The sequence below is a fragment of the Heteronotia binoei genome, chromosome 14, assembly GCF_032191835.1.
Source record: "Heteronotia binoei isolate CCM8104 ecotype False Entrance Well chromosome 14, APGP_CSIRO_Hbin_v1, whole genome shotgun sequence".
NCBI classification, from domain to species: domain Eukaryota; kingdom Metazoa; phylum Chordata; class Lepidosauria; order Squamata; family Gekkonidae; genus Heteronotia; species Heteronotia binoei.
In genome coordinates, this window is record NC_083236.1 from 25750247 (window position 1) to 25771645 (window position 21399).

Here is a 21399-nt window from a genome sequence, read left to right on the forward strand (position 1 = left end):
AATGAAATGAAAAGCACCAGTCCACAAACACAGATAAGAGGGTAAGCAGCAAATTAGCATAATAGAGATGTTTAACAGATTCAGGGAACAACAAGCATCGTTTATATGGTTGCTATTTGTTTGGGATCAACGGGCGGGGGGGTGTGGGGAGAAACATAGTTAAGGCAACTAATATGTTGAATCGAGGCTAATGGGAGCATGCATCATCAATTGTAGAATGCTGAGAGTATTTTTCATTTCACTGTGTCTGATGAAGTGTGTGTGTACACAAAAGCTTACACCCTGAATAGCACTTTGTTGGTCTTAAAGGTGCCCCTGGATTTGAACTTTGTTCTGCTTCTTCAGACCAACACGGCTACCCACCTGGATGAACTAAGTACATATCAAATTATTTCCCGCCCCCCCCCCAGGAAGAGTCCATGTCTCTAAAATTGTAAGTGTGGTCCCTTCCCCAGCAAACGAAGCATTAATAAAGACATCTTGGCAATGCAGTCAGATTATTTTGGCTGTTTCTGGCCCTATTCTTGGAAAAAATAGTCAGTGTGTGAGGTATGGCTCTCTATTTATATGACCATTGTTAATGCAGTGTGGTAGTGGCATGTCACTTTTACACTTGTTTTATAACCTTGATTGAAGCACAAGCAACTTTAAGGCACATGTGTGACTATTTAAGAAATGAGATTTGGAAAACATAATAAACGAGGATTTTTTTATATAACTTGCTTTTAATATTTCCGAGATTTTAGGGGTCCTGAAGCCATGAGTGCCAGATTTTTTTAAAAAGAAATTAAATTGATTGAAACAGCCCAGAAGCTTTGGAAATCAGGCATCAGTTTCTTTTTGCCAGTCCTCATTTTGCAGTGTGCACAAAGCAGTTTTCTTTTCCCTTGTTCCAGTCAAACCTTTCTGCAAGCTCAGGTACCAACAGGTTGTCCCATCCAAACTGTATGAATACATATTTCCATTTCATTCAGTCTTGTTACAACAGCAAGAAGTGCGCACAGACCAAATGCAGAGTATTATACATTCAATTTCTGTTCTTGAACACAGAAAAGCAAAATAGTTGCCTAAAAATAAAACACACCACAAAGGTATGGAAAGAGGGCCAAGTCACTGCTTGTACCAAATGGGCGGTAAGATGCTTGTATTTTTGTGCATGACCTTCTCAGTCCTGTGGTCTCTTTTTACAGCTTTGTCCATGGGTGTTTCTTGCTCTTTATGGGGACTGTCCTGCTGGTTTGCATCCTGGATTTCCTCTCTATTCATTTCTTGAGATGAAATGATGGTAGACAGTTTTTGGTTGGTAACCGACAACTTTTCAGGAGGTTCACCTTTGACTTCTCCAAGGGAGTGGTGCCAGATTTCATCTGCAGAAAGAAAACAAAAAGTTAAAGTTAGAAGGGTGCTCCAGAATTGCTCTAGACTCTCTCCAATAGAGGAACAGATTCCCTTCTAAGATTTCAGATTCATAAAGTCAGATGCATTTTCTTCAGAGCACACCATGCCACAGATGGCAACATTCATACAGCAGTGGCTGCGTGTGTCCCTAGTCTGGATGCTTCCTAGAGTAGTGTCCAAGGAGAGGGGTGAGAAATATGCTTACTGATGAACCCACCCAACCCCATTTCTCTAACCACAGCCAATCCTATCCATCTAGTCTATACATTTTCAAGCACATTGTCAAGCGCGCTCATTTCTGTAACATAATTTTATCTGAGACAAAGAGCAGGTCACCAGCTCTCTTCTGCTCCCCCCTTATTTACAACCATTGGGCAAGTAATAAATCCATCTGGCCCAAGGATGTTTATGCTACAGCCTGGCTGGTATTACTTTCAAATCGCCTCTCCCATAGGTTCACACAGACAACTCTTATCTTCTCCCAGAATAGTGTGAGAATGGTTGATGTTTCTAATAGCCTAAATTCCTTAGTAATATAATAGTTGTTTAGCAACCTTTGAACCCGTGACTCAAATATGCATCTGTATGGTACCCTCTGATGATATCCTATATAGCAACTGTGTATATGTCATTACTCCCAAGGCTTGTGTCCTTGGTACTGCTCCTGAGTTTCTAACAATAAAACAGCTTTGATTTAAAACAAAAGACTGCTGATTGAGAAATATCAGCGCTTGACACACATCTTCAGTTTCCATTAAAACTGGAAACTTCCCTCCTTTAAGAAAAGGGAAATGAATTCAGTATGCTGCCAGTAGCGTATTCTTATAGCTTTTCAGGATGCTTTCACACACACTAAATAACACTTTCAATCCACTTCCCATGCACTTTGCAACTGGATTTTACTGTGAAATGACAACATCCATTTGCAAATGGTTGCTGAAGTGGTTTGAAACTGCATTACTTAGCATGTGTGAAAAGACCCATATTGCGGTTTACATACCTTGCAAACAGACTTGTTTTTCAAAAAAACTCTGTGAAAACAAGCAAGAAAGACAAATACATTCTTTAAAAAAAAGAAATCAAAGAACTGGAACCACAATACCTCCTCTTTCTGCCTGTGTGTTTTTATGAAAGTTCTCTTTTTTCTTTTCAGAGGTGACGAAGGATCCCTCACTGGACTTTGGAGCCATCTTGGGCTTTTGTTTTGGTTTATGTAGCCATGGGTCCTGCATCCAGGCATGGTGTATGGCTTCTTCCGGAGTCATACGCAAGGCAGGTTTCCATCTTCAATAAAACATAAAGGGCATTATGATGAAATTCTTGCTTTTGATGAATAGGAGGGAGAAGAATTAAGGACTAATCTGCACAGTCTCCTTCATGAAAATGGGAGGGATTTCTTGTGTTCCTGTCCTCCTCCAATATAAATCACCATGTGAAACCAGAACATCATTTGGACACATACAGAAAAAGACAGCATGCATACAAGTATATTGTGTGGTTGATCATACATCACTTTCTTTAAATGATGGGTGAAGTATGAAAACCCAGACGCTGCTGGAGGGAGGGGAAGAAATCACTTTAAATCATTTGTATGTTTACCGAATGTTCGATGCTGTTCATTTCATAGCTCACCCTTAGAAATCTCTCTTGGTCTAATGCATCATTTCATAGCTTGCCTAATTCTATTTTTATTTTGGAATACCTCAAGTAGCAATGCAGGGTACTTGACATGAGACTTAAGAGGTAGCAGGTCTGTCCTCAAGATAACAAACTAGATACATAAGGAAGATGGAGTGTAGCTACAGGGCCAGATGTCACAGTAGGGAAGATAGATCAGCTTGAGAATGCCGGAGCAAAGAGGTGAATTTTAGACAGGCAATTAATTCTGGTCACTGCACCTCAAAAAAGATATTATATCACTGGAAAAAGTCCAGAAAAGGGCAACTAGAATGATTAAAGGTTTGGAACACTTTCCCTATGAAGAAAGGTTAAAACGCTTGGGGCTCTTTAGCTTGGAGAAACGTCAACTGCGAGGTGACGTGATAGACGTTTACAAGATTATGCATGGGATGGAGAAGGTAGAGAAAGAAGTACTTTTCTCCCTTTCTCACAATACAAGAGCTCGTGGGCATTCGATGAAATTGCTGAGCAGTCGGGTTAAAACAGATAAAAGGAAGTACTTCTTCACCCAAAGGTGATTAAGATGTGGAATTCACTGCCACAGGAGGTGGTGGCGGCTACAACCATAGCCAGCTTCAAGAGGGGATTGGATAAATATATGGAGCAGAGGTCCATCAGTGGCTATTAGCCACAGCATATTGTTGGAACTGTCTGGGGCAGTGATGCTCTGTATGCTTGATGCTTGGTGGGGGGACAAAGTGGAAGGGCTTCTAGCCCCACTTGTGAACCTCCTGATGGCACTTGGGGTTTTTTTGGCCATTGTGTGACACAGAGTGTTGGACTGGATGAGCCATTGGCCTGATCCAACATGGCTTCTCTTATGTTCTTAAAGAAATCCAATTTGATACCCTGTAGTCAGTGTGGTACAGTGGTTAAAATATTGGACTAGGATCTCTGAACAAGTTAATCTAATAGTTCACAGTTTTGATACATATATTTCAAAGGAGACTTTCTTCTAAGCTCAGAGAAGTGTCATCTCATCCCATCATAAGTGACGAATTTGAAAGTTTTGATGTGGCTGTATGTGTTTCATGTAATTGAACCAATAAGACAGCCACACCCCAAACAATGCTGAAACTCTTATATGCGGGTTGCATGAAACCATCTAATCTTTCTGAAAGAGCTTTCATGAAAACCTCAGAACTTGTATTTTATCTTTTAATCTTTAGATTGGGTAAGGCAGGGGTGTCAAATATATGGCCCATAGGCTGGAAGCAGCCCATCAAGGGCTCTTATCTGTCCCACAAGCAACTTGTCATTACCTTTATTGCCAGATAGAGACTGTGCATTATGTGCCTGTATACTGTCCGAGTGCTATTGGGTAATGAGCAACAGAAGTCGGAGGGTGAGCATCAGGAAGTACTTTAAGAGTGTTCGTTTTAAGCATTTTGTATTTTTAGTAAAAAAAAAAAAATACTGTTAATTGGGTTTGTCTATATCCCTTATAAAATGTATATCTCCTGTATCCAGCATTACATTTTATGCCACACGTGGCTTGGTCTGTCAAAGTAACATTTATGTCAGATCTGGCCCCTGCAACAAATGAGTTCGACAACTCTGGCATAAGGGATAATTAATTATACGTATGTATTTTTGTTTTTGATTTTATTTATGTATGCAATATATTTTGTATCACGGTGATTCTTTCATATTCACTTATTTCAAGAATTATTAGATAGATTTTAGATAAAAATCTGATAAGATAAACATGAGTGATCTTTGGCTGGGATACACTGGATACCTAAAAATAAATAAAGTTCTGACTTCTCTTCAGTCATAGAGCTGTAACATACAGAGACTGGGTGTCGAAGAGAGCAGCCATTTCAATATAGTCCTGTGCTGTTCTGGAACAGTCAAAGAGACCTTTTGCTTCCATGTTTTAAAATGAATGCTTCCCTTACAATAGTATAATAGTTCACCTGGTACAGGGGGTTAATCTATAAAATATGCATTGCTAGAATAATAGTTGGTAAGAGCCCCGTGGCACAGAGTAGTAAAGCTGCAGTACTGCAGTCGGAGTCCTCTGCTCACTACCTGAGTTCAATCCCAGTGGAAAGTGGTTCAGGTAGCCGGCTCCAGGTTGACTCAGCCTTCCATCCTTCCGAGGTCGGTAAAATGAGTCCCCAGCTTGCTGGAGGAAAAGTGTAGATGACTGGGGAAGGCACAGCAAACCACCCCGTAAAAAGTCTGCCGTGAAAACGTTGTGAAAGCAACGTCACCCCAGAGTCGAAAACGACTGATGCTTGCACAGGGGACTACCTTTAGATCTACTGTTGATTTACACACTGACAGATTCATCAAAACAAAAACCTTGAGGGCTCAAAAACCCAGTACACATGCTTAGGAAAAGTAGTAAAAGCCACCTTACACCAGACATTTTTTCAGAAAGTCCAGAAAAGAAGCATCATAGGTTTTCAACACAGCACTCAGATCCTTCGAATTTGGGCTTCGTACCTTCCCCCTGCTATTGGTTACATTCTTTGGAGCACCGTTAGAATCTTCAAGACAGAAAAGCAAAATGTTAAAACAGTAAACATATGTGTATGTTATCCATAGGTGAGGAACTTGCTGGACAAATGCACAAGGTCTGGAGAGTTAAAAAATTAACATTTTCAGGATGGCCAACTTGTACTCCCAGAGAATGGTCCTAGAGCCAGACATGTCCAGAAACCCACCCCCTTTGTTTTCATGGTCAGGCTTTGTAACATGGTTGGTGCCATTTATCAGCTGAGCAATTCCAGCTATGGAGTACAGTATTCCTACAGGCACTCAAGGACAGCATTGCATACAGATATGTGCATATGTATGTGGCAGTGATTAGATTGTCACACCAGGATCTGGGAAAGCTGTTGTGAGAGTTGAAAGGAAAAGGGGAGAGTGTTGTGAGTCGCTTTCAGTCCCCATTGGGAGAAAAGTGGGGTATAAGTCAAGTAAATAACTATTTTATAAAAACAATATGCCCCTTATTTCAGCGTTTAAACTCTGCCTTCCTCAGAGGAGTCAAGGTAGTTTAAGGCAACCCAAGGTTGCAGAGACAAAATAAAGTGCCCAAACCCATGAGGCCAACAAGATTGTTTGGGTATAACCTTTTGAAAGTCAAAGCTCCCTTCATCAGATATTGACACAGCTACCCTACCGTCTGAAACAAAATCCATGAATGCAGGGCTTTTTTTTTGTAGCAAGAACTCCTTTGCATATTAGGCCGCACATTCCTGATGTGACCAATCCTCCAAGAGCTTATAGGCTCTAGGAGGATTGGCTACATCAGGGGTGTGGGCCTAATATGCAAAGGAGTTCCTGTTACAAAAAAAGCCCTGCATGAATGTATCTATCAAGCAGACTCCCAATGCCTACCAACCTTCTATATCATCAGCTACAGAAATTACCATTACTTAGCCTCCACAGAAGGCCCTATGAAACCAGGGACCTTTATGTGCCCTATGAAAAATCGGAAGTAAACCAACAGGAAGCCAACTATTTGGGCAGGCCATTCCAGAGCCAAAAACCCATCACCAAAAACTCTATCCCCTACTTGAAAGAGTGAGGATAAAGCAGGAATCAAGTTTGCACCTTTAAGACCAACCAATTTTTATTCAGAACATAAGCTTTCGTGCGCTCTCTTAAGCACACTTCATCAGACGAGGGGATCAGGTATTGTGAGCTGAAATACAAGCAGTCTGGCAAACTAACTGGTCACATAAAAGAGTGTGGCTAGGCCATTTGGTCTGGATAGCCATAGAAGGTAATAAAATTCTCTGCCAAATGGTGTTTTTGCAAATTCAGGTGAATCACGAAAGGACATGTATATCCAACTTGTAGTCCACCCAATCAACTTATGCTTTGCCTTAAAAATGAGGCTGTGAACAAAATTTTTACCCTATCTTGATTCAAGGTTAGTAGAACCCACAAGAAGTCAGGCCAAAAATTCTGCTAGGATTGCAACTGGCTTGGGGGCTGCCAGTTCCCTATATGGAATTCTGACATTGTTCAAAAACCCAAGAATTATTTTCACTGTTCACTTGAATCACCAGGAAGCTCAGGGCAACTCACCTATCTCTAGATGCAGGGCAGCTATGGAAGCTCCACTGCTGCACTAACTGCATTTGTGCACTGTTGGTATGCATTGTGCTACCATTGCCACCAGAAATCCTTGAAAGCACAGAGCCTCCCTTCCCCTGGAGAGCCCGCCCCACCATTAGGATGACTGTTTTGTCTACCAGTCGAACACTGGTGCTTACCAAAGAACGTTCGTCTCCTTGATGCTGTCTGAACGAAATCTGCTGGAGGAAGGCCCAGTACCTGTAACACCCCCGCCCCCCCCCAAAAAAAAATCCATTAGAAGAGCCTCTCGGTAAATCAAATATGTAACAAATTAACTGTTTTGGTATTACTGCTGAATTCACTTTGCTTTGGTGCAGCATCCATTCAGATTTTCAAAATAAGGTGAAATGCCAATGATCATTAAAAGCTAAGGAACATCAAAGAATTGTTGTGAGGATAAAATGGAGGAGAGGAAAATGACTCATTGGAAAGGCAGGATAAAATTGTAAGAGAGCTTTACATAGAGCTGCTGAAGCTATTTGTATAATTAATAAATAAGACCATAGTTGCTGTCCAAGGTGGTCCCCAGTCTTCAAGCCCAACAACCTGAAGACTGGAATGCAGTTTGTTCTCCACATGGCAACGGCATGGCAAGTACACTTAAATCGCTGTCAATGTTAAACTTCAAAATTTACTTGTATAATTTTATAAAAATATATTTTGGACATAATACAGTACATGTTATAGCTCCATGCTCTTCAGCTGCAGGATAAGACTTCTCAGCTGTGACTCACAAAATCTCATGCTGGAATAGATTTTGTTCATTTTAAAGGTGCCACTGGAGTCATGCTTCATTGCGGTGCTGCAAGCTAATTCCCATCTGGGATTTTCAGGAGCAGGGTTGCCCAACACAGTGCTGTCCTAATCTGATCAGGACCAAATCACATGTGACTCCGGGGCCCCAAGCTTGGATCCTCAGCAATGTTCCCTCTAAGCTGAGCAAAAATTCTACTTTGTGAGCTACTGGCATTAAAGTTGTGAGCTACTGCATAAATTAGTTTGCTCTAGGACCATTTTTCCTGAGCTGAGACAACAATGTGTGAGCCGGAGGCTAAAAAATTGTGAGCTAGCTCATACTTAGAGGGAACACTGATCCTCAGGTGTGTAGTTGAGCAGAAAAGAGCAACTGCTGAGATTAGAAGGGAAATATGGATCAAGAAAGTGCTGCAGGGAGTGGGTAGAAGAAATTTAACCCTTTCAAATATGCCATTTCAGGGTTGGTTGTTACCCCAAGCAAGGTGCATCCCACCAACTCCAGGGTCCACGTTGCCACCAATTTGGTGCAAGCTGTAGCATTGCTGATGGCAATGTGGGTTCAGCATGAGATGTCAGTCACCTCCCCACGCTTTTGATGGTTGGGAGCTAGCAGCGCCCCTGTGGTGCATTCCCCAAGCAGTCACTGAGCAGAGAACCAGTCCAGGGGAGAGAAAAAGATAGATGAGCACCAACCTATTGCCAGCCTTTTCTTCTCGCCTTTGGGGAGAGGACAGGATTTCATAAGGACCATATCACTCCAGTCTTGGCTCATTGGTACTTGCTCCCAATCTGTTTCCAGAGACAATTCAAGGAGCTGGTGTTGCCTTTTAAAGCCCTATGTGGCTTGGAACACCCATATGAAACAACCTGACTGCTCAGGTCATCTTCTGAGGCCTTTCCAGGTGTCCTCAACTTATGAGATTAGGTGGTGGGAGAGGAACTTCTTGGTTGTGGCACCAAAGCTCTGAATCTCTCTCCCCAGGGAGACTCATCTGCCCCTTATGTTGTCGTCTTCTGTCAGCAGGTTTGTTTTCTCTGGTATTCTGTCAGCAATGCCTTCTCCCTGCCCTGTATTTTATGTGTTTGTCTATTTGTGTTAGCTTTGGTTTAAATTGTTTTAACAATGTGTTTTTGTTTGGTTCTAATGGTTTAATGAGACATGTTTTTATGATGTCTGTTTTTAATTTGTTAGCCACCTCAGTGGCCCAGATGTGGGTAGAAAGATGGGATATAAATTCTGCAAATAAAACAAAATGCCAGTTATTAGTACCCCTGCCTGATTTAAGAGCCAAAGCTACCTCCATGATGCAGGCAAGCTGCTCCACTTCATTCTCCCCAGGAAAAAGCGGGTACCCCGTGTAGAGCTCAGCCATGATGCAGCCCAAGCTCCACATGTCAATGGCAGTTGCGTAGGGGTGACCTAGAATCACTTCCGGGGAGCGATAAAACCGACTCTGGACATACGTGTACACTAGAATAAAAAGAAAGAACGAGGGGGAAAACCCCAATGGGACAACTGTAACCAAAATGCAGTGATCGATAGAATGGCGCAGCTCGAGAGAAATGCAATTCATGTTACTTAGTCTGGTGCATCAAAAGTTAATCTTTGCTCATAGCAGAACTCTGATTTTTTTTCCACTTCCATCTTCAGCTGTGTGTTCTAAGTAATATAGAAGACAAAGGCAATGTAATTGCCGCCATTTTATAATTTCAAAGAGTAAGAGGTCCTGTTGATGATCTCTTTTTGCACTGGGCATAGGCTAGCAATTTGTCTGCTAGCAGCTTCCCTCTGTTGCAGGGGGCACTTCCAGCAGGCCCTTTCCTAGCAGGGTTTGCTTGTGCTTCATCACCACTGTTAAGTCCAATGATCCTGCTAGCAAGTTCTGAAGCAGACTCAGCAAGGAGGCGATGTCTCCTTTACCGGGCAAACTTTTTGTTTGCTTTGTTCTGTGCTAACACACACAAAACAACCACCTTCTAGAGCAGGAGTCTTCTAGAAGAAAGACTTAACATAGGACGTACGTAACAGAAGCCAACATCTGCTTAGATGGCTTTGAAACAGTAGTTTGTGAACTCTGGGTCAAGACCCAAAAGTGGATTGTAATTCTCTGGCAGCTGTATCTTGAAGCCAGACAGGAAGGACAGGGTGATTTGCAAGATGATGCTGTGAGAGACTTGGATCAATTTCCCACTCGCCTTACGCCATTCTCATGCTCTTCTTCTCAGGCTTCCGTCCATTTTCACACTATCTGCCCCGGGGCTGCAGCTAGCTTCAGCTTTTTTGCAGCAAACAGAAACCTCTAAAAACCAGTTTCTGTTTGCCGCACGAAAAAGCCGAAGCTCGTTGCAGCCCCAGGGCAGATAGTGTGAAACTGGAAGGAAGCCCCGCTGAGAAGAGGAGCGTGAGAGCGGCATGAGGCAAGTGGGAAATCGGTCTCAGTGAAAAATCTGGGTCTGCCTCTGCAAGAAACCACATGTATTTATGAATGTGAAACATTAAAAAATGAAATCTGAGCTTGTTTGGTATTAATTTGATTTTTTTGCTTATTATTGTGTGGAGGGGGAAAGTAGCTTGAGTTACTTTGGCAGGTGGGTGCCAAAAACATACAGTAAATTTAAATGTTGTTCTGTCTTTAAAAAGTCAGAGAACTGTTGCTTTGAGAAGATCAGAAAAATTCTTGGAGGGTCCTCCAAATGGTATTACCCCAGGCAACTGATTAGAGCCTCCATGTTCAGAGGCAATATAGCTATGAATCACAAACAGCTGAGGGGATAAAGTGGGGAATGGCCATAACCTTCACAGCCTGGTTTGGAGACACTTGGCTGGCTTTTGATGGGAAGAGAACACTAGCCAGATCTTTGGACTGATCCAGCAATGTTCCTGTTACCTTCTTATGGCATGCTGGTATCACGTCTGCGCACATGCATACATACTAAAACAACTGCGTACATACTAAAACAACTGAAAAGTTAAGAAATCTAATGAATGAAATTACATCTACTTGACTTTTCTGCAAACCTCTTTGGTGCTCATAGCAGCTTGAGCCAAAGTCGATAACTTTAAACGAAATTTGCCCTGTTTGTGGTTGATTTATAAGTATATTCTCCTAAATGGGAAAGGGAAAAGAGATCAGCAGGTTAGCAAGCAGGTAGGGGGAATTAATAAGGTGCAATTGAGGGGAAAAATCAGGACAGGTGGTTTGAAAAGGTTAATAACCAGGATTTAACCACCCAAGCATAGAAAAAACACTTGATTTTTCACCAGTATAGAAAAGGCCATACTTACAGGCTTTAAATCACAATGGATAATTTTCTCTGTATACAACAGTTGTAAACATCTTAATATACATTGAGTGAACCGACGAATCAGACTCAAAGTGAAGCCTTGGAAATTATTTTTCTTGATTAATTCGTACAAATTTATACTGTGGAATGAGAAAAAGAACATTCACATTTTATATTATGCATGATCTATACTGATGTCTACTCATTTATTAGAACTTAAAAGATTTAACTTGGATATACCTGCTATGAGACACTTCAGTTCTTCAACAGATGTATTTTTAATATAAAAGAGAGAGCCACAACACCAAGTAAATGAAAATTTTCCCCCTCCTATTGGAATACAATTAACTAAGCTGTGGGGGTTCAGGGAGGGGCTATGGCTCAGTGGTAGAGCATCTGCTTCATATGCAGAGGGCCCCAGGTTCAATCCCCATTGTCTTCAGTTAAAGCAATCAAGTAACAGGTGATGTGAAAGATCTCTACCTGAAGCCCTGGAGGGCTACTGCCAGTCTGAGTAGACAGAATTGACCTTGTAACAACAGTGTGATTCAGTACAAGGCAGGTTCACTCTGACCTATTTGTTGCTTTAGGGCAAATCTGTGCTTTACAAAGCCCTCGTATTTGTTGGGGGGTTATACAAGGGCTTTGGATCAGATGCGAGATAGGAGTTTTGTGCCTCCCAAACACACCCGAGTCCTTTTCTCTCTTGACCACAATGTGCAAGGAGAAGCAGCTTCCGCCTGCCTCCCTCTGCCGTTTTCACATCATCCCTGCTAAGTCACTATTGGCTCCATTGTGAAAATCACCTTACATCTGCAGCTAAATGTAATTTTTGCAACAGAGGTGGGGGAGTCCTCAGAATGTCAAGCTAGGAGCCCCATCATCCTCTTGCAAATACAAGATGGAAGCCCCGTGTGAACACTTTCCCACGGGAGGGGAGCTGTGTTCAAAGTCTCTATCTTGAATGGGGAAAAGAGAAATGAGATCTCTGCAAGCAATTGTCCAAATCTGGCTTTAGCTCCAGTCATTTGTGATCCCATTGTCAGAGGCTGGGGAAATATTCAGGCCACATTTTCAGAATGAAATGAATAAGATTAATTCCAGAGTTTCCTCCTGTTCCATCCTCAGAAGCCACAAACTACCAGGGGGAATCATGTGATCGTAGAATCATTTCAGATCAACACCCTGCGGGAGTCACTTGCGGCTGGTTTTCCTTCATTAGAAACCTCAAACAGTGTGAAGGCCAAAACACAGAAGAGCCAGATGAAAAGAACAAAAGAGAATCCTTTGGCTCAACATGTTCTCTTCTGATTTGATTGGTTGTCCCCGGAACAGACATAATGTGATGCTCAGAAGCTGGAGTCCAACAATGAAATCTGATGCAATTTAAAAAATAACCATCATATAGTTCTCATTAGGCAGCTGCTAGAACAGTGCTGAGCTGAAGCAAAAGGAGGAGGGAGCAGCTTTTACAAGGAAGAAAATTCAGTAGCTTCTTTTTATTCCCACCACTGCCCTGGAGAACTCAGGAAATGGACAGCAAGCAAGCTGCTTAAACATCAACACGTTTCTGTTCCCACCTTTAGAACACATATTGGGCATTGCAGATAAAGGGGCCTGAACAGGTGACAGGTGATATGAGCAAGCCTATGCCAGGGGTGGCCAATGGTAGCTCTCCAGATGTTTTTTGCCTACAACTCCCATCAGCCCCAGCCAGCATGGTCAATGGCTGGGGTTGATGGGAGTTGTAGGCAAAAAACATCTGGAGCGCTACTCTTGGCCACCCCTGCTATAGCCCATCAGGCTCATGGTTTATATGTAGAAAACACTGATTCAACTCATGGCACCTCTCATTTTAAAAAGACATGCAAGTTCAGGATTAGGTAGCAGCATACACTTGAGATCCTAGAGTACTAGTCAATCAGTCAATACTTGGAAAGATGATCCAGTTGTGTGTTCAACTATAAGATTTTTTTTGGGGGGGGGGAGGGAGACAAATACACTGTGTTATGCCCTTATGGACGTCTGCTTTGGGGGATAGGTTTTTCGTTGCGTCTTTCCCTCAGCTGTTGCATGACACCTCCCCTCCCACCCCAGTTTTGGTGGGAAAAGTGTCCCACACATAGACTCTACACAGATTGAGGAGGAGGAGAGCAACTGGGTGAAGATTGCGCCTCCTCCATCTGCTGTCAGTGATCAGACACGTGATCCAATGAGCAATTCTGATATGGCACACCCGGTAAAGCAGATCAGCATTCCAATGTTGGAAAGAGATGTCCCCAGCTTTCGAACGGGAAACACAAGTTCCCCCACTGTGGCTCTTCCACTCTGTCCTCCTCTAATAGGAGAATGCCAGCACTGCCCTACTTACAGTAAGAATTTTTGACAAAGTGCAAAGAACGCACCTCCCTCCCAAAAAAACCATTCAACATTCCTAAACAGATAAGGGGAAAACATGTCTTACCCTAACAATTCAAAGGAAATACAGAAGTGATTACGGAAGTAAAAATAGTCTTTCATGTGGACTACATTGTGCGTATGGTCCTCATCTTTCTGGCGAAGGGTATCGAGAATGCTGACTTCCACCATTGCCTGGTTATGAAATCTAAATCCAAGGTCAAGAGGCAAAATTATGTAAGCTGATGCGAGAAGCTAGATCCTCCCTATGCCTGTTACTGCTGCTGAAAAACACAAATGCCACAGGGTTGGATCCTGTGAATTGTTCCGCTAGCAGAAGTGCTTTCCACCACCAGAAGGTGCTATTGCGGAGGCCTGGTGTCAGTGGAAGGCTCCTTCTGCCAGAGGAAAGCACCTCGCTAGCAGAACAAAGCCAATCCTATTAGCACAGGGGCACAAAACACAATACAAAATAGTAACAAGTTATGAATGGCTTGGGACCAAACTGAAAAAGGCAGTTCCCTCCAATTCCCCCTGCTTGTTGCCAGTCTTCCCATGTCATTCCTCAGGGTCTCCTGTCCCACAGGAGCAGCATTTTGTGGAAACTGGCAGGTTGCAATGGGGGAGCGGAGAAAGGAAAGTCACATGACATGCTGCTGAAAGAAAATTAGGCTAGATCCAGATTCAACCCAGTGTATACACAGCGGAACTGACAGCTCTGATTACAACAGGAGGCCAGTGCTCTCGCATTTAGGCCTTCTTTGCATTGTGTGTTTGTAGCCTGTTCTTTGCTTTTAAGGTTAAGATTAGAGCTTACAGGTTTATTCGTTTTTTCATCATGACTGGTTCTGTTTATTTTCTCAGCTGAAAGTCTATCTTTTTTACATCTTAGATTCCCCTCCCCTCCCCCCACCACCACTGTTATATTGTTCTGGCAGGGCTATGCAATAAATAGAGTTGATACTTGCTTTAGAAACCCACAGTTAAAAATAATCAAATACTTCCAACAGATTGCCAAACATCATAGAGGCCTCTTTGGTCCTTTCAACTGTCCTCCAACATTTTGACTTATTAAAAAAGCTGCCCATGGCATACCTCTTTTTGTTCCTTATTATTTTCACTGCCACTTTTTCACCTGTCTTGTGATCCAAACACTTCACAACGTGCCCAAATGATCCTTTACCAATGACGGCCAGTATTTCATATCTGTATGCAATGTGGTCACCTAGAACCTAAACAAGGGGAAACAGAGGTCATGGATGCCTACCTGTCTTATGATACATACAGACATAGACAAGTGGGGGGCTCACAAGACTCCCAGGGAAGAGGAAAATCCCATCTCTCCCCCATCACTAAGTCTGGTGCAACTCCAGGCCCCACCATCTTTGAGTCTGGCGGCAGTGGTGCCCAAAAGTCTTTGAGTCTGGCGGCAGTGGTGCCCAAAAGTCCATTGCAAGCACAACCAAACCTGGAGTGCCTCCCAGCTTCACCCTTTGCCATATCTGACAGCGGATCTGGGGGGGGGGGGCAGAGGAGGGTGCTTGCCCCGGGCGCCAACAGGGGGGGGTGCCAAATTGGGTATGGAGTCCATTGTATTCTATGGGACAATAAAATAGAATGGCCTGTAAGGGGGCATCATTTTTTAATTTTGCCACCCCTCAAAAAACATGTAGATCCGGTCCTGATATCTGCAGATTAAAGATAAGTGCATTGTCTGCACATGCTCAGACACTTTTTATTATGGGGGGAATCTAAACCCTCTCTCTCTCTCTCTAGATATATATTAAGATTTCAGATTTTTCTGCAAACCTGGGGGGTTCCCCAAATTTGCAGGAAAATCTGTTTAGTGTCTGTGTGGCCCCAGTCCATTGATTTAGATATCCACAGATGGGGAGCACACATTGCTATTAAGTATAGAGATAAAGTTAGAGAGATAAAGATATAGATAGGTACCCGACACAATACACAATCCTTGGCCTGTATCCAACCATGCAGTAGGGAAAGCTTAAATGCATTTAAGTTTTCGCAAGAGGGGCCAGAAATGTCAGCCGTTCTCCCCTCCCATTTGCAGCCCACTGAGCTCACCTGAAAGTTTGTATCTGGGGATCCGCGGGCTTTCAGAAGCAGCATAATGAAGGGAGCCTGACATGGGAGAGGGAAATCAGTATGAATGGCCACCTTCCCCTTAAGAAAACTGAAATGGACTTAAGTTTTCAATTTCAGATGGTAGTCACGTGGGTCCGCAGTAGAACAGTTAAAACATGGTTGGATCCAAGCCCCTGATTCATCACTCAGTTCTTCCAAAAAAACCCAACAACCAAACTCCAAAACAAAACCCAGCTCTTTGTCTGCTTATTTGTGATCTCTGCTCTACCAGTATCTTGGTTTTCTTGCTCAGCAGCCTTCTTACTTGTTTAACTTGAATGGAAGGTTTTTACAGCAGGAGGCTTTACGGGATCTCCAGGCTCTCTGTATCTGGTTAAGACCCGCCAAACTGAATACCGTTCACCAGGTACATATTGTAGATACTTCCTGGACTTCCCTTCTGCCAGGTACTCCATTATTCCCTATGGAGACCAATTCCCATAGGGTATAATGGATAATTGATCTGTGGGTAATCTGGGGCTTTGGGGGGGGGCTGTTTTTTGAGGTAGAGGCACCACTTTTGCAGCATTGCATCCAATGCCTCTCCCCAAAACACCCTCCAAGTTTCAAAAGGATTGGACCAGGGGGTCCAATTCTATGAGTCCCAAAAGAAAGTGTCCGATCCTTCATTATTTCCAAATGGCATTTAAAAGGTGTGCAGGAAAGACATTTAAAAGGTGTGCGGTCCCTTTAAATGTGATGGCCAGAACGTCCTTCAGAGTTCAACTGTGCTTGTCACAACCTTGCTCCTGGCTTCACCCCCACACTCTCCTGGCTCCACCCTCAAAGTCCTGATATTTCTTGAATTAGCCCTGGCAAACCTAGCTGTGAAGGCCTCCTGCGTACATGTAGCAGAGACTCTGGAGGCTGACCATTCTGTCTTGATGCCAAGATCCGCAATAAGAGCGCAATAAGAGAGCCAGTTTGGTGTAGTGGTGAAGTGTGCGGACTCTTATCTGGGAGAACTGGGTTTGATTCCCCACTCCTCCACTTGCAACTGCTAGCATGGCCTTGGGTCAGCCATAGCCCTGGCAGAGGTTGTCTTTGAAAGGGCAGCTGCTGTGAGAGTCCTCTCAGCCCCACCCACCTCACAGGGTGTCTGTTGTGGGGGAGGAAGGTAAAGGAGATTATGAGCCACTCTGAGACTCTTAAGTGTGGAGGGAGGGATATAAATCCAATATCTTCTTCTTCTTCAACCATATAACCTACTGTCCTCTGGTGAGGCAGCAGATGGCATGTTGAAGAAAGCGGACCAAGATACAGAGTTGGCACAACATGGCAAGACCATTGCTAGTAGCAAAATCTACCCAAAAAAGGGGCATAAAAATTGCCTGCCCTGCCTGGTGAGGGGGATGTTAAGCAGTAGCTTTGGGCCAATACACTGTTTTAGCTTCGGGAGGGGGGTGGGTTTGGGGGTCAGGGCTGTTTTGCATGAGTTCCCATAGAAACCAGACTCATTTTCTTTATCTGTCACTCCCAAAGGAAAAGTCAAGTTCCTCCCAATGGATTTCCACCCTAGTGCTCTTCCTTCCCTGTGAGGAAAATTCCTTAGTGGTCAACAAACATTTACTCATGGCAGATTCTTACCAGAGGGAAGAAGGAATCACAGACCATCTTTGTTTCTCCCTTCTTACCTCTACCCTTCTTCCCCTGCCCTTCACTCAAGAGTGGCTTACGATCTCTGAGAAAACTGCTCTTGAGATAACAACTCTGAGAGAACTGTGACTGGCCCAAGGTCACCCAGCAGCTGCGTGTGGAGGAGCAGCAAATGAAACTCAGTTCTCCAGATTAGAGTCTACTGCTCTTAACCACTACACCAACTTGGCTAGTATTTGGATGGGAGGCCACCAAGGAAATCCAGGGTCACGGTGAAGAGGCAGACAATGGCAAACCACCTCTGAATGTCTCTTGCCACGAAAACCCCTTAGGGTTGCCATAAATCAGTTGTGATTTGATGGCCAAAAAAACCCAGCAAAACCCTCCACAGAACCTTTGATGAGAGGAAAGGAGAGGATTGAATGCAGCCTGCTGCATGTGTGTGTGGGTATGTGTGACAACTGGAGGCCTTGCTCAGCATGTATGCACCACGTCTGCTTTGCCTAAAAGTGGAGAGGGATGCCAGTGCCAGCTAAATCTGCTTTGAGTTGAGATTGGAGACTGTACATCAACTTTGTAGCCTGCAAGGTGGGGTGAGCTTTTAGTAGAGTTTTTGCCTGTCTAATGAAATAAGAATGCATTCGTTTTCCTACCCAGATCGCTATCTCCGTTACTAAATTTCTCTTGATTTGGCATTCCCCCAAAGCCAAACTTGCATTTGAGGAGAGTAAATAAGGGTGGGGGGAACGATACCCAGGGGGCACTCCAATGCTCTTAAGAGAGCGGAAAGGGGGGGGGGGAAGGAATTCCATAGGGGAGGATGGGTTTCCTTAGCAAAGTCTACCCAGCCTCTGGATGAACTCCGCTCTGTTGGCTGACCCCAGCTGTTGCAGGAGCAAGGGGAAATGGGCTTAACTCCAGGGGGCTGGGAGGGAATTATTACACTCACAACTTCTCTTTGGAAATCTCTGATACATTAGGCGTGGGGAGGGGTCAACATGGAAAGGAAAGGTCCCCTGTGCAAGCACCAGTCGTTTCCGACTTTGGGGTGATGTTGCTTTCACGACGTTTTCACGGCAGACTTTTTACTGGGTGGTTTGCCATTGCCTTCCCCAGTCATCTACACTTTCACCCCAGCAAGCTGGGTACTCATTTTACCGACCTCGGAAGGATGAAAGGATGAGTCAACCTCGAGCCGGCTACCTGAAAACCCAGTTTCCGCTGGGGATTGAACTCAGGTCGTGAGCAGAGCTTAGGACTGCAGTACTGCAGCTTTTAACACTCTGCGCCACGGGGGTCAACATGAGGATGTCAAAATTAAGCAGGCTAACAAGGTGTATAATTTTTTTTTTGCCACTGTGTGACAGAGGGTTGGACTAGATGGGCCATTGGCCTGATCCGACATGGCTTCTCTTACGTTCTTATTATCAACAACAGAAATTGTACCTTGTGAGATGAAGGCCAGGGGGAGCTTCATCCACCACACTTGGAAGGCAATACAAACAACAAGAACAACAAACCAACTATAATTGTTGCCACCTACTTTTTTGTAAGAGCCATGATCGTCGTCATAGGCATTGTTGTTCTCTGCATCGGTGTATCCTTCGACTTTTTTAGCTCCGAGCCCAAGGTACCACAGCTCTCTGTATTCTTTAATTTCTCGTTGCTCGTACAGAGTTAGCTGGTTTTTAAAATGTTTCAAGGCTTCTGGTTTAGAGAAGAAGACGACTATTGAACATTGACAGGATTGATTCATGTTGCTACAATAGCCAATCTGAATACAGGAAGTAGCACCCCCTCCATCACACTTGCCAAACAGCCCAAGGGGTAGAAAGGAGGCTATGGGGTTTTCCATAGGGAGACAGAGGTTGCTGTTGCTGATACATTAAAAAGGTAAAGGTAGTCCCCCTGTGCAAGCACCAGTTGTTTCTGACTCTGGGGTGACGTTGCGTTCACAACATTTTCATGGCAGACATTTTATGGGATGGTTTGCCATTGCCTTCCCCAGTCATCTACACTTCCCCCCCAGCAAGCTGGGTACTCATTTTACCGTCCTCGGAAGGATGGAAGGCTGAGTCAACCTTGAGCTGGCTACCTGAACCCAGCTTCTGCTGGGATCGAGCTCAGGTTGTGAGCAGAGCTTAGGACTGCAGTACTGCAGCTTTAACACTCTGTGCCACGGGGCTCTTATGCTGATACATTACAGATGCAATGGAGCTTCCAAAGGGCAGGGTTTCCTTGCATTCTCCCTGCCACAGTGCCCTGGCAGCAGCCATTCTCCCCATGCCACCAAGACTTTGTCAGGGTGTTAGCTTTTTAAAAATAAGCTGTTGAATGTCACTATAACAAAATGTGCCATGTCCTTGCCCTGGATGACCCAAGGTAGCTCAGGCTCATCAAACTAAGGAAGCTACGCAGGGTTGGCCCCAGTTGGTACTTGGATAGTAGACCATCAAGGAAGTCCAGGACTGCTATGCAGAGGCAGTTGTTTGGTGTAGTGGTTAAGTGTGCAGACTCTTATCTGAGAGAACTGGGTTTGATTCCCCACTCCTCCACGTGCACCTGCTGGAATGGCCTTGGGTTAGCCATAGCTATAGCAGAAGTTGTCCTTGAAAGGGCAGCTGCTGTGAGAGCCCTCTCAGCCCCACCCACCTCACAGGGTGTCTGCTGTGGGGGGGAGAAGATAAAGGCCATTTTGGGCCAGGCCATGTGTGTACCTATTTAAGATTGGGTAGCAGAGATATAAACTTTAATAAAAGACCCAGAGGAACACAATTAAAGATTAAAAAAAACACTTAAAATAAAACATGCTTAAAACATTAGCACTCATTGGTCTTAAAGGTGCTTTTTCTGTATCTCTCCCATGCAATCCAGGGAACTGGGGAAAGGGAGCTGTGGCTCTTCCCTTCCTTCCCCAGGGGACCAGAAGGGGGAGGAGCCGCAGCCAGCAGAAGGAAGAGGGCTTGGCTCAGTAGCTCAGCAGTGTGATTGAGAGAGCCTGGCAAAGCAAGCTATCCCTCCCGACCTCCTACCCAAGTGAGGAGCCTCAGCCAATGGAGAAAATGGAGGCTTTGCTCTGTAGCTCCTGTGCAATCAAGCAAGACTGGTCTAGCAAGCTGTTATGCTGAAGGAAATAAAGAAAGGGAGAAGGGAGCAGATGACAGCCAGTAGCTCAGGGGCCCGGCCCGATAGGAGCCCTCTAGGGGCCTGATTTGGCCTCTGGGCTGCATGTTTGACACCCGTGATCTAAGCTTTATTGCAAATTCACTGCAAATGCAGCACAATGCTGGGGAGGGGGACCCCACTTCTCTGTAGCATTAAACCCAGGGCAGATCTAAGAGAAGGTCTAAGAGAAGTATGGCTGGCTTAAAGACAATAAACAAAAACCATGTGATACCTACTAAATAAGTCAGTTGGGGGTTGTAGAGAAGTTTGAACCGGTAGCATCCCCTGCTTCATAGCACACTACACTGGCATCATTATGCTACGCAGACCCCCTCCCCTCCCCCCGCACTCCCACCTTAGAGCCTTTAAAAGCAGAAGAGTGTGCTGCAACATTACCCCCACTTCCCATTACCCCCACTGTACCTGCTGCAGTCAGAGGCAACTTGAGACTCTGGGCTTTTTCTAGCTCTGCCTTGCTGGACAGCACTCGGCTGGTGCCTTCAGGCAAAGTTGAAGCAAACGGCTGCCCTTGAGCTCTGCTTTCCTGATAAGTAAAAGAGAGAAACAGACAGACAGACATTATACAGGCCAGATGACAGAGAGATACTTTAGCCCACCTATCTCTTTTCCCATCTCCTGCTTCATCTTCCTACTCTACAATGCAATGAAAAAACAGTGCCACATTTGTCTTCTGTAGTACCAAAAAGAATCAATTCTTGCGGCTCCTTGGGCCATACAAAGCATTGGATTCTCTGAATTCATTCCACTAGCAAAGTGCTTTGCTCCCATGCAAGGATGCAAGACACCTGGTCCCCTTTGCCAGTGAAAGTACTTCTGCTAGAGGAATGGGTCTATGGGATCCCACCTAGGAACCGG

At 44.3% G+C, this 21399-nt stretch overlaps 1 protein-coding gene across 1 annotated transcript; it reads right to left on the reverse strand.

Moving 5' to 3' along the window:
- Nucleotides 1–981: 981 nt before the first annotated feature.
- DYRK4 (dual specificity tyrosine phosphorylation regulated kinase 4) lies at nt 982–21109 on the reverse strand. Its single transcript, XM_060254032.1, has 11 exons — nt 20947–21109; nt 18902–19065; nt 14713–14849; nt 13685–13825; nt 11222–11360; nt 10955–11042; nt 9234–9406; nt 7317–7377; nt 5447–5576; nt 2501–2682; nt 982–1367 (listed from the first exon to the last, which is right to left on the reverse strand). The coding sequence occupies exons 1-11, from the start codon at nt 21101–21103 to the stop codon at nt 1111–1113; spliced, it is 1629 nt and encodes a 542-aa protein (XP_060110015.1). The 5' UTR covers nt 21104–21109; the 3' UTR covers nt 982–1110.
- Nucleotides 21110–21399: the final 290 nt, after the last annotated feature.